Source organism: Anastrepha obliqua, chromosome 1 (genome assembly GCF_027943255.1).
Source record: "Anastrepha obliqua isolate idAnaObli1 chromosome 1, idAnaObli1_1.0, whole genome shotgun sequence".
In the NCBI taxonomy this organism is placed as follows: domain Eukaryota; kingdom Metazoa; phylum Arthropoda; class Insecta; order Diptera; family Tephritidae; genus Anastrepha; species Anastrepha obliqua.
The window spans coordinates 92376978-92391431 of record NC_072892.1 but is presented as its reverse complement, the minus strand read 5'-3'; the positions used below and the strand labels follow the sequence as shown (position 1 = coordinate 92391431).

Below are 14454 nucleotides of genomic sequence, written 5' to 3'. Positions count from 1 at the left end.
TCTGTCCTTTTCGAAAAGAGAAACACCAACATGATCAAAATGTTCAAGCAACAAACGCCAGATAACGCTTTAAGTCCACTGATTTGAGTTCTGTGCTTTTTTGTTTTTTGATTACCAGCTCTATAATTAACATTCCTACCCCAAATATCTTCCCATTGCTTGGTGTTTGCAAAAGTCACGCCGTCTAGAGTAAATCTACCTGCACTTGTTTTTAATTTTTTACAGTTTTAAAGATTTATTCAAATTTACAACAACGAGATTGTATTAAATTTTGCAGTGAAAATGGTAAGCCTTAGAAATATTGAAAAACTGTTTGGGTAATGATACTATAAAGAAACCCGCCATTTACGTGTGTTATAAACGCTTCAGAAGAGATCGGGAGTCTATCGAGAGTGACGAACGTAATAGCAAACCATCGGCATTGAAAAGGGATGAAAAAATCCATAAAGTGAATGAAAAGTTGATCGTCTTCTTCTTAGTTGGCGCGATAACGCTTACGTGATTTTGGCTAAGTTTAACAAAGCGCGCCAGTCATTCTTGTTCTAACCGGCGCCAATTAGTCACACCAAGTGAAGCCAAGTCCTTCTCCACCTGAGCTTTCCAACGCAGAAGAGGCCTTCCTTTTCCTCTGCTACCACCAGCTGGTATCGCATCGAATACTTTCAAAGCCGGAGCGTCTGTATCTATTCGGACGACATGACCGCTGGATCTTTATTCGCTGCGCTACTCTATGCCAACTAATGCGCCGTCTTCAACGTGAAAAGGTCCAGAAATCTAGCGTAGAATCCATCTCTCAAACACTCCATGTTACGCCTCATTGGATGTTGTCATCGTCCAAGCTTCTGCGTCATATTGCCATTATTCACCAGGTTCGAGAAGTGTTCACTCCATAATTTAAGTATCTTTGGATGTCAGTCACCAGATCGCCGCCTTTGTTCTTACAGGAAAACGCCCCGGTCTTAAAACCGTCTGTAAGTCGCCGAACTTTCTGGAAAAATTTCCGGGCGTTGCTCCTATTGGCCAGCATCTCAACTCCTCGCACTCACGTACTTTGGTCTCTCTTTTCTTCTTTCGGATAATGCGTTTCGCTTCCTTTCTTGGCTCCCGGTAGCGGGGGAATTCTCACTGAAAATTTGATGAACCTCAAAGAATGCCAAAACTGTTCATGAAAGTTATGGAAATCGATTTGATTAGAACTGCTTTAACTTTAAATATGCGAAATTTTGTATTCGAGATGTTGCAAAATAAGTTAGTTAAAAAATATTGATCGTAAAAGATGTTTGTGCTTTGCTGTAAAACTTGATAGACTGGACTGAAAAACTTTTCATTCTGAGTTAGCGGTATACAAATATATGTATATATAAATATGTGAATCGAAAAATAGAAAAGAAAGTAGAACAGGAAGAAAAAAAGGATAAGTATGGAGAGAATACGGCCGCCGTAGCCGAATGGGTTGGTGCGTGACTACCATTCGGAATTCACAGAGAAAACGTCGGTTCGAATCTCGGTGAAACACCAAAATTAAGAAAAACATTTTTCTAATAGCGGTCGCACCTCGGCAGGCAATGGCAAACCTCCAAGTGTATTTCTGCCATGAAAAAGCTCCTCATAAAAATATCTGCCGTCCGGAGTCGGCTTAAAACTATTGGTCCTTCCATTTGTGGAACAACATCAAGACACACGCCACAAATAGGAGGAGGAGCTCGGCCAAACACCCAAAGAGGGTGTACGCGCCAATTATATATATAAAAAAACCGAGTAATTTTCAGTGATAGACTTTTTTTATTTTGGACCTTTATACGCTACATTGTTTGGTGTTTGTATACTGCAGCTGTCGAATTCACAAGTCCGAAATATGATTAACGTACGATGTCTTTTGCAAAAATTATAAACCATTCGAAAATGTGATTTTTTCGCGCTACTTTGTAGAACCATATCTATGAGGTGTTTTAGCTCTTACTCGAAACTTATTGTTGAAATATAATATTTATATTGCGATAGGTGTCAACATTTTATGTCAAGTATTATAATAACAAACAGTACTTGAAGGAGTTAAATGACAAATTTTCGATCCTAATGTACCAAGGCGGATTTATTAAAGGTGCTAGCACTAGACCAATAACAATATTTTGTACGTTTGATTAAAAGTATTGAAAAAGTAGAAAACAGAAAATGAGTTCGCCTTGATTCATTCTGGGCTGGATTCAATCGACACATGGACACTGCGAAAAAAAAACAAATCAGCTGATTTGCCGATACCACCTTTGATAGATACGCCTTGTAACGTACACTATATTTTTTTCTGTTTTGACGTGTCTCTCAAGAATTGTTTATATGGAGAAATGAAATGGAAAATGCTTGCCAGAAAAAAAAATCAAAAATTAACACAAATTAATTAATTATTGCACTAAAATTTATTACACTATAATGTCGCATTCTAGGGAGTTTTCTAAAAATTCTGGTTAAAAGGTTTGAAATTTGTGAAATTTTTTTTACTTTTTTTATTTGCACAAAATTTCAAACCTGGATTTATATGGTTTTTGTATGTGAATGAATCCTATTTTCCATAAACATTATTTAAATTGAATATGAAAAAATAAATTGTCAAAACTTGCCAATAAGTCCATTTGCTATAATTATTTAATTCACAGTACGGATAGTTTTACAACTGCAGTTCTTCTATAGTTCCGTTCTAAAATATATAGCTCCTATTCTTTATACTTTCTTTTACTATATTGATTCCATACAAATATATGAAGGAAACACTCTAAAATACATACATCATTTTCAAGTATTATTCCCGTCTTTATATTATTAAGCGTTCAACATGTTTTGTGTCTCATACCTTGCTTTTCATTCTAATAAAATAAATAAAAATTCAGACGTTAATTTAAAAAATGGTGTCCGACAGATTTGCTTGACCTCATTTACCATAAGCCGCCAACAGAACCTTGTTATATTTCGTTTGGTGTTGTACGATTTAATTTATGCCGTACATCAACAAATAAGAGTATTATGAATGCTTATTCTCGAAAAAAATAAACAACAATCAAAATATGTTGAATAATAAAGAAGAAAACAGAAAGCCGAAGGCTCAAACAGAACTAAATTTAAGCCACATTGGGACATATCCACAACGGCCGTGGTCATGACCATACTAATACACATGCCCTGCGGGAAAAAAACCACAATATTATGTAAATATTCTCGTTCAGAGATTGGTATTGGATAGAAGAAATTCGTCACGGACTAGAATAATGTCGGTAAGAAAATTATCAGCTTGTTTGCAAATCAGTGGATTTCATTTTTAAAGCAAAAAAGTCGAAGATGATAAAAGTTTAATGCACTATTACATTGCCATAATCAGAAGATATTCGTTCGGTTCAATTAAAATTAATGAAAAGATCGTACCGGAAAACCGCATTAAATTTACTTTTGCACATTTCTGCAATAAGGAATCTGCAAAAACATACTGCCAGAAATAATCTCAAAATCATGTTTAGCACAGAAATAAAAATGGGCACAACACTGACTGGACTCACAGAAAAAAGAGCCTAATGGAAATATAAATGCATATGCGGTTTGTTTGGGTACTGAACTTTTACATAATATGAAGCAAAATATAAATATGGATTTTGATTTTATATAAACATTAATACACTGTACCAGTGCCTATAAATAAAAATTTAATTAAGAAAAGCACTTCAAGAAAATGAAAAACGGTTTTTTCAAAACAGAGTTTTCGCAGAAAAACTCTCGTAGTAACCGGATACATGTTGCAAGGAATTCTGAAAGTGTGACCAACATCAGACCGTTAACCGGCTGAAGGAAGTAGCTGATTTGCTGTTTCTTCGTTGGCGTTTGAACGTCGAACGATTGCATGATGGACAGAATTCTGCGGCCAAGCCCCCGGTGACGTGGCAGTCCGAGTTACTCTCACAATTTTGCTTCGAATGGCCAAACCTTATGATCAATCATCTTTGTATCGGACGCATAGCAGGATTTTTTTTATGTCCAAAAAGTGAATGTATATACCATATATGCACAAATTTCACTTTTATAACATAAAAAAAAATTATATGAGCATATAGGCCGAGCTCCTACTCCTATTGGCAGTGCACGTCTTGTTGTTGTTCCACAAATGGAGGGTCCTACAGTTTTATGCCGCCTCCGAATGCCAGATATTTTTTACGAAGAGCTTTTTCATGGCAGAAATACACTGGGAAGTTTGCCATCGCCTGCCGAGGGGCGACCGTTATTAGAAATACCTCACATTTCATTTCTCTATTCAATTTTTTTTAAGAATTTATTTCAATTTTGTTAGGAATAAATTGTAATATTAAATTTGAACATTAAATTTAAAGAAGAAATAATTCTATATTCACTTTAAACATGAAATAAAATACATATTTTAAAATGTTGGATTTGGTTAGTATGAACTGATATTTTAACAGTATTTCGGCCGAACAATGGATATTTTGTAGGACATCGCTATGTTAAAATTACCACCGGCTAATATTGAAAAAAGATGGAACACAAAGTAGTTGATCTGAAAAGTGAACTGGTAGTATTCCAGGTCCCTACTAGTATTTTTTCCTGCAGGGTAAATGTAAGTAAATAAATTATGCAAGCATAATGAGAATAACTAATCCAAAAACTGAATCTAATTACGAGACGAGACAACAAATGCAGCAGCCGCCAAGCTAGCTCAACCAACGAGTCCTTTCTATTCATTTATACAAATTAGTATTAAGGGAAAGCAACGCATTTTCCCTTTATCTTTGTCATTAAGGTCATTATTATTTTGATCATTTGCAATACCATCAAGAGGAATAAGTCGATGTGGAAAAGCAGCGCAGAACTAGTAAATGGGAGAAGCCTGCTCACAATTTATGCAGTGACTAATGAGTGCCTTCACCGCCATCACAGTCAAATTTATTATGGTTGATTCACTGGCAGAGTAACCCAAATTATCTGCTTAGTAAATAAGTGAAATAAGTAACTAGAGTTGAGTTTAATTTGTGATGGTGTTACTTTTTTGCATTTAAATTCAGAAAACGAATTACTGAAATTTTGTCTTATTGACTCTGGAAGTGTAACAGGATATATGTAACATATAAATTGGTTTCCTATGAGAAGTAGCACTTTTGTTATCAGGGAGGGCTAAGTGAGTAGTACATATGTGCAAATGCAAATATTTATGATGTTATATTGTATATTATAATCTATAAGTGGAAACTGTTAATAAACAAATTATAAAATATACAGCATAAAGTTATAATAGCGCATTGACTTTAAGACGAGTTTGGCCAATTTATTTGCTTGTTTTTAAATTTCAATGATAAAATTATGGTTCATTATCCTATAAAAACCATATAAATCCATATTATTTCAAACTATATGAAAATTTAAGAACAAATCAGTAAGTTTTCATCAAAATTTCACACTTTGTAATCAGAGTTTTTAGAAAAATTTCGAGTATGCAGTTTTAAAGCCCATTAAATTTTGGTTTAATGAAGTGCAAGTCTCAAGTGGCTCGACAATCGTGTGGACTTTTAACAATTTTCTGATGGTATTGTGTATTTTCCTCCATATAAAAACATTAAATCGAAAATTATCTAATTATCTCTTCGTCAGTAATGCATTTATGTAACAATGTTTATTGAAGGTATTTAACAATGTTTGTTGAATTATAATGTTTATTGAAGGTATTTAACAATGTTTATTGAATTATGATGTTTATTAAAGGTATTTAACAATGTTTCTCGAATTATAATGTAGACCACGTTACTTCACGACTTTTCTCTACTTCTGCGACTTAACGACTTCTCTCTACTTCGGCGACTTAACGACTTCTGATGCCAACGACGAACAGTGATGCCACCTCTTTACACTCGGTCATCCTGATCATCATCTGACCCGGATGATAAAAGTTGTGTGTCTTCTATGTATTTCCACAGCTTCATGTTGTCTGCACTTGTAGATGTTTGTCCTGGTCCCTCGAAATCTGCTGCCTTTTCGACCTTGTATCTGCCATTCTGTTTAACTTCTATAATTTTATACGGACCTATAAATTTGCTGCTCAACTTCTTGCCCGCCACAAATTGTGTCTGTCTAATCGCTACCAAATCAAACTTTTGGTACCCAGTATGAGGTTTTCGTCTTTTGTCAAAGTTCTTCTTATATACTGCTTGTGCCTTCTGAATAGCTTCTTTCGCTTCCATCCTAACCTTCTGCCGCTCATCTGCAAATACAGTTAAAATTTCTTCTTCAATCGCTCTTACCACGTCCGGCCGTGTCTCGCTTCGTATTTTTACTCCAAAGAGTACTTCGAACGGTGTGTACTTAGTTGCCGAATGAACGTGTGAGTTAATTGCTCTCTGCACCTGTCCTATGTACTTGTACCATTTGCTTGGTTCCGTTGCTGACAGCTTTGATAAAACTGAGAGGATAACTCGATTTACTCTTTCGATTTGTCCATTGCCTCTTGGAACGCCAGTGGTTGTCTCAACATGCTCAACATTACGTGCAGCGCAAAATTCTTTAAATAATTTTGAAGTGAATGCTGGGCCCTTATCGCTTATAATCCTTTGTGGGCTGCCAAAAATATCCACCCACGTGGTCAAATGTTTCACTGCGTCTTCGGCGTCTGTCGACTTTGTTGCAAATAACCAAGTGAACTTGGTAAAACCATCAATCAAGGCAAAAATATATTTGTAACATTTCGCTGTTGTATCTAATGGGCCTAGATGATCAATATGAATTGTACACAATGGTGCATCGCCTTTATTTATGATATGCAAAAAATCATCTTGCTTCCCCATTTTACGATTATGTAATATACACTCGATACAATTAGCAATATGTTGTCTGACCTTATGTTCTAAATGTGGGATAAAGTAGTCTTGTTCAATTGCGTGCTTAGTTTTCTGCACACCCATATGCCCGACACCATGCGCTTTATCAATAATTTCTTTCTCCATTCTCTTTGGCACCGCTAAAACATCACGCCCACTTAATTGTTTGTAGATCAATTCATCTTTAATAACAAAATTTCCATACGCTTTCTCTTTTAGAATTTCTGCTACAGCTTTCAAATGTTCATCGCTTTGTTGGGCCTTTACCATTCGTGCTCGAATTTCAGATGTAACAACAAAAACTGGATAGCGACTTAGCGAGTCCACGTGCTTCATCCTGTTCCCAGTTCGGTGTTCGGTTTTAAAATTGAAATCTTGCAAATACATTAACCATTGAGCAACTTCGCGTGGAACGTCTTTTTTCGTTGTCGTCTGCTTGAACGCTGAGCAATCGGTGACTAAAACGAACTGAATACCTAGTAAGTAATGTCGCAGTCTTTTTGTTGCCAAATAAGCAGCTTTTACTTCTAAAACATAGCTGTGCAACTTTTCTTCGTGTGGTGTAGTCTTTCTGCTCCAATAATACACTGGATGCCACTTACCGTCCTGTAGCTGTAAGAGTACACCGCCAAAACCATATTTAGAAGCATCAACGTGAAGCTGAGTCTTTGCCGTTTGCTTAAAAATCTTTAGGACCGGCTCTTCTACCAATATTGCTTTCAACATAGCTACTGCTGCCAGTTCTTCGTGGGCAATCTTGAATTCTGTATCTTTTTTAAGAAGCTGAGTCAACGGCTTCGCTATCAACGCATAATCTTGGACGAACTTCCTAAAATAACCTGTCAAACCAAGAAAAGCTTGTACACTTCTTAAGTTGTTTGGTGTAGGAAAATTTTTTACTGCCTTCAATTTTTCATGGCCAGGCCAGACTTTGCCATCCTGTATGGTATGACCAAGAAAATTTATGCGATTTTGTAAAAATTGGCACTTGGACCACTTGATCTCTAAACCGTACAATTGTGCACGCTGCAAAACCCTTTGCACATTTGTTAGACACGCTTCTGCTGTTTGTCCAAACACAACTATATCGTCTACATACAACTCCATTATACCCTCGTTGCGCAAGCCCTGAAAGATTATGTTCAGAAAGCGCACAAAAACAGCTGGCGAATTGCAAAATCCAAAAGGTGCTTTATTAAACTCAAATACGCCCTGCTTTGTTATGAACGCTGTGTATTTTTTGCTATTTTCTTCTACCGGCACGTGAAAAAAGCCATTCTTGAGGTCCATAACCGTGAAGAATTTGGCACTTTGCATTTTTTCTAAAACCTCTTCTACAATTGGAACTGGAAAGCGATCTTTTAAAACGAGACAATTCAATTTTCGATAATCAATGCACATTCTGAACGTGCCATCTTTTTTTTTCGCCAATACTACTTTGCTTACTACATCGGAAACAGACTCCTGAATAATACCCTCTTGTAACCAATCTTCAATTTGCTGCTTTACCACCGCGTTTTCCATTGCCGACAATCGACTGGGGTTTTCTTTAAAACATATTTTATCATTACTGGGAATAATTTTCAAATGTACAGGGCATTTTTCAGTTGCATTGTTTGGCGAATAGTTCATTACCATTTGATTTACTATATTCTTGTATTTATGCGGCACATCAATTTCGTCCACGCCTTGAACATTAAAAACTGCTGCTATACTCGTGTCTACGCCTTTCTCTGTAAATGTATACCCGGTCGCATTCACCGTCAACGTGAATTTTTCTATTAGGTCGAATCCAATTAGTGCATCGAACATTGTATTATTGTCGTCCACCACTAGGATTGTATGCTCGGTTTTCACGCCATCTACTTCAATAGTACTAGAAAACATGCCTCGAACGTCTGTATTTTTGTTACCTAAACCATATAACTTTATGCTGTTTGCTTTTAGAGGATATTGCTGAAATAATCTTTTGTAAGTGCTATACCGCATGAGCGTGACATCTGCACCAGTATCCACAAGACAATTCACACTGTTCCCACCTATTCTCATTTGCTTCAACCTCTTTGAAACTAAGTTGACGTTTTGTTTTGCGCAGTTTTTCGCAATGTGACCATTTCCATTGCATTTGAAACATTTCGTTTCCTCTCTACACTCTGATCTCACATGTCTAGTCGATCCACAGTTATAGCAGTGCTGCTTACGTTCATTCATTCTATTGGCCTTTGGACACGATCAAGCATTGTTGACAAGAACTTTATATGTGTGCGTGTCGGGTGCTTGACGCTAATATCTAAAATTTTTGATTTTCATCATTCAAAAGCCGACAACAAGTATGTGTGACACGACGACACCCGACTGCACTAACACACACAAAGCTCAGTCAAGCATGCTGGATCATCTCCAAAGGCCATATTTGTTTCCCATGCTTGCGTGTTATGCCTACGCGCAGTTGCTGCCGCTGTGCCGCTACCAAACTTCCTTTCGCTGCTTACGGTGCGTTCTTTGCTCCTGTTCATCGTTTCGATAATTTCATATTGTTCCAGTAACTCTTTGTACGTTTTTGAATTTAACAGAAGAATTTTCAACTCGTTCCGCATTTTTAACCCTTCGATGATGTACCGGATAACTGATGCTTCTTCTACGCTTCCCATTGCTGCCACTTTTCGCATGTTTAGAATATACTCATGAATGTTCTCCGAATCTTTTATTCTTCTATCCCTAAGTTGTTGGTGAACTTCAGCACTACTAAGCTTTTTGTCAAATTCAGATATAAGCGCTTCGCGTAAATCATTATAATTTGATACTGTAACCGTCTCTAGGAATAGTTTTGCTGTACCTTCCATTTTGTTTCTTGCGTTTACATATTTCTGTTTTTCGTTTAGCTCGTATGCTGCTGCATTGTCCTCGAAATTCTTTAACCACAACTTTACAGGTATACTTACTCCATCGTAATCGGGGACAATTTTTGCGAAGCTCTCAATTGAAACTGAACTTCTTGAATCGCTGCAAAGCTTTTCTGTCAACATACGTAAAAGTTCAACATTTAAGCCTTCTCCTTCTATACCGCCTGAGTTTTGGTTATTTAACGCCATTTCGATATTAATGTGTTCACTCTTAGCTTGAGTTATTTCTTCGTTTTCAATTCCCGTTGATTTTTCTCGTTCAACTTCTACTGCATTTACTTCTTTTCCAGATCTTAGAAACATAGTTCACTATAACACATTATAGCATCTTTTTTTTTAGAGTGTTCAAAGGTTGAGCCCCCATGTAACAATGTTTATTGAAGGTATTTAACAATGTTTGTTGAATTATAATGTTTATTGAAGGTATTTAACAATGTTTATTGAATTATGATGTTTATTAAAGGTATTTAACAATGTTTCTCGAATTATAATGTAGACCACGTTACTTCACGACTTTTCTCTACTTCTGCGACTTAACGACTTCTCTCTACTTCGGCGACTTAACGACTTCTGATGCCAACGACGAACAGTGATGCCACCTCTTTACATTTATATTATAAAAGTTGTAAAACGGAGTGGACTGCAGCTTAATCCTAAATGTTTGTTTCACACGGTCACATGTATGCGGGAAGTCAAATTTTGGAATGTTGTGCAGCATAGAGTTTCGTGAGCATGCGCCGATTTCGGCTTATTAGCATGTATCTGGGACTTCAGTAAATCCTACAATAAAAATTTTTGTTCAAAGCAACATGGTCCCAAAGAAAATGGAAACCTTTATTTATTAAATAAATTGAGAGTAAATTTAATATTTCAATGCTAGTTTCTGTGGCACAATTTAGCTCCTATTTTTCAAATTCTTACTGTTATGCACTTGTCTCAATATTTACCTTAAGGCTAAGCTGATGATATGGAGTATTTCAGACTCCCCAGAAGTTTGCAAACTTTGTAAATTTTATGCAGCCTTTGAATTTAGTTTAAGTTCTATAAATCTTAAAATTTAGAAAAAATGTAAAAGAAGCTTAAAAGTTCGGTTGGTTGTTATTGTAACAATATAAACGTTACCTATTGGTGTTTGCCCAATACTACTGGAGTCACAGTCCTTGGCTGAATATAAAAGTAACATCGCAGCGACTCTCGGCAAAGGGGAATTTCAGATAATAATGAGCTCGAAGAGAAGTGTTTATAAATCCCGAGAGGAGACGATTGACGATATGTGGCAGATTGCTAGTATACCTCAATAAACCCACAACTCTGGTTATATAAGTTCATTTCATTAATTTCTGTCGAAAAAGTTGCTAAAGCCGTTCGTTAAAATTGCCACTTAGATGTGAAAATGCGTTTCGTGGGGAAAATTCTTGAACCAAGAGTAGTTAGTAAGAATCGGGTATTTGCTTGCTTTAATTTGTTATGATGCTTTCCATTTCAATTCAACCCTTTCGGATCATGTTCTTCGATTTCGATTAAACTTAAATATGTTGCTCTCTGGTCAAAATAATGAGACACGTATTTTTTTGTTTGCCCGAAAAAAAATTTTTTCAGGAGTTATCGGCAATTATGTTTTTCGGCTCAAACTCGATTTTTTTTAATTATATAAGAAAAAATTTTTTTTAAATGCCCATAACTTAGTCTAATATGAACCGATTTTAATAATTCTGGGTTCACAATGATCGTAATTACTTACACGAGCGACTTCATGCAGAAACAATTGCAAAAAAGTAGTTGAAAATTTTTTATTTAGCAAAAAAGAAAAAAAAATGGAATTTTTCCGAAATTGAATATTTCAAAAAGTGTATTTTTTTTTTATAACTTTTTCCAAATCAAGAGGACACCTCAAACTTCAATTAAGCTGAATGCCCAGTAGCTAAAATGAGTTGTTATTGAGTAATGAATTTTTGAGTAAAAAACCTGTTTCGCACTTTTTGTTTTTTGCAAAATAAAAAATTTTCGACTACTTTTTTACAACTTTTTCTAAATGAAATCGCTCAGGTAAGTAATGACGATTTTTGAACCCAAAATTATTAAAATCGGTTCATTTTTGACTAAGTTATGACCATTTAAAAAAAATGTTTCTTATATTATTAAAAAAAAATCGAGTTTGAGGCGAAAAACAAAATTGCCGATAACTCTTGAAAAAAAATTTTTTCGGGCAAACAAAAAAATACGTGTCTCATTATTTTGACCAGAGAGCAACATATTTCAGTTACATCGAAATCGAAGAACATGACCCGAATAGCCCGGTTGAATTGAAATGGAAAGCATCTTATATCAAATTTTATGCGATATTTTATATATTTGTGGGATGCTCTTATATAATTACGCGTAGCAGTTACATTGTTAAAGTGTCTCCCACTACTACTCATTAAGAATTTTACCAATTATTTTTTATATAATACTTTATCCGCTACAAAAAAATACAAATTCCAAGGAATTTTAATATCTATTTATAACTTTTTTTTTACTATCATATAATTGCCCAAGGAATTAGGAAAATGCCAAAATGCACCATAAATTCCAAATAATTTTATTAATTGTATTCTGCAGCATCAGCAGCAGTTCTTGCACTTTTAACCACTTTTATAAAAAAAAATACAAAATATGCTTCTTATACGCGTTCGAAGATTCCATTTTATTTTTTAACAATACGTACTTCTATTCGCGATTAAAATCACTTGTTGAATGCACAATATATCAAAGAAAATATAATAATAATAATTTTTTGTATGTAAAACGCACGAACTTATGGACTGGCCCGATATTTATTTGTTTAAGGGCTTTTCCGCTAATGAAAATGCAACAATTAGCAAAATGCACCAGACAAATTTCTTAAGAATTATTATGCAAACATTTGTTTTGGATATATGCTTCCAAAACGCAACGGAAAGCAAACTAATAGTATTTAAAAAAGTGTAAAATAAAGAAAGCTTGCTTATAATTGATTCAACTTTAAAACCAGTTTTTTTATTTTTTTCGTTGCTCCTCGTTCTGGAGATAAAAGTTTACATCTCCATATGTACATAAATTGTTTTTCCACACAGTTCATACTTTCTAGTATTTGGGCACAAAAGACCATTAGGTCCAAGTGCAAGCCTCATTCATTCATTTATTCAATGCTTTCTAGTGCTAGTAGCAAACAAACTAAGATTCATAATTGAATCTGTTTGTGCCTTTGAAAACTTCAATGCCAAACGATGATAAAATTATAGTAATAGAAATTATAGATTTACTATTTGAAAAAAAAAATGTACCGTACTTTAATTTATTTTGCAATACTTTCTCTATTCTCTTGCAGCTGCAGCGCATGCGATAGCCTGTTTCCATCACTCATGATACTCGAACACCATAAAGAAGAATTCGAACATTGGAGTGATGATGAGATCAGTCAACGGGTTTGCTGTCGACGAAATCGTGGGGACGATTACTTTACCGATACGGATTCCTTCACCAGCGAAGCTGAAAGTGAAGATATGGAGAGATTATTGTAAAAATGATGGGATTAGCTATAATGAGTAGTAAAACTATGTACAGGCTTGAGAGAAAAAAAACCGGGAAGCAAAATTGTGTAAATGCTATAAGTAACGAAGTAAATAACAGGCAAATCTAAGATGACTAAAAAGTAACGCAACAATGTAGCGTAAAAAAATAGAAATAGAAATAAAAATAAAAATAGTTCATGGGCGAAATAAAAACATAGATTTGTAGATGTGTGCTGCAACTAGTTTTTTGTACAAGTCTTTGTGTGCAACCTTTCGTTATGTATTTATAAGTCAGCAAGTTTCTAAACAAATACCATATCTGAAATATTTTTTATATCCTTACAAAATACAATATACAGGAATTGTACAACCTTCAAGCAAGCAAATACATACATATGTGAACAGTAATTTACAAACATACATTTGAATAAAATTTTAGACAAAAACAGAAAACGTCACGAACAACTGCTCGTATGAAAGAAACTAATCCATCTGTTCGTGTGTATATATATGTAAGAATATATGAATAACTTGTAGCATATTTGTATTTTACTAGATAAAATATTAGAAAATAAATTAAGATTAAAATACGAGTAGGAAAATATGCAGACAAGCAAGAACAAGAAAAATCCTCAAACTAAAATGTATGTATGTAAGTAGATAATTTCTATGAAGCAAAAAGCGAAGAATTAGCTTACTTCAACTGCACAGAAATATATGAACAACTACACATGTATATATATACATTAGCTCAAGGCGAAGCTTGTCCAAAGAACAAAAAATTATTCCTTTCTTTGCAACATAAAAACAATATGTATGCATCTCGAGCGGGCGACCGCCAGTGGATATTTTGTTCCTACCATATGGAAAATTCCGGGTAGGAAACCTACGATGGGCAAGAAATACCAAAGATGGAAACGGCATTTTCCAATGTTGGCAATGGCAAACCTGCGAGAGCACTATATTCTGCGATAAAAAAGTTTCTTATCACATAAAAACGTCATACGGGAATACTTATGTGGATTCGCTGATTTGTAGGACAGCAGCAAGGTAAACATCTTATTCCTTTTTTTTTTTTTTGACATATTTATTATTATTATGGATGAACTATTACTATTTAGCTTAAAATCAAAACGTAAAATTTTACCCGATTTTCATTCA

The 14454-nt window shown here is 34.9% G+C and overlaps 1 protein-coding gene across 1 annotated transcript in view; it reads left to right on the top strand.

Annotated features, from left to right (window-relative positions):
- Positions 1 to 13474, top strand: part of LOC129235945 (uncharacterized) — a 29074-nt gene extending 15600 nt beyond the window's left edge. Inside the window, exon 4 of the mRNA XM_054870041.1 lies at positions 13110 to 13474. Within this exon, the coding sequence (XP_054726016.1) occupies positions 13110 to 13302 (193 nt within the window). The 3' untranslated portion in view covers positions 13303 to 13474. The remainder of the gene's footprint in view (positions 1 to 13109) is intronic.
- The last annotated feature ends 980 nt before the right edge of the window (positions 13475 to 14454 follow it).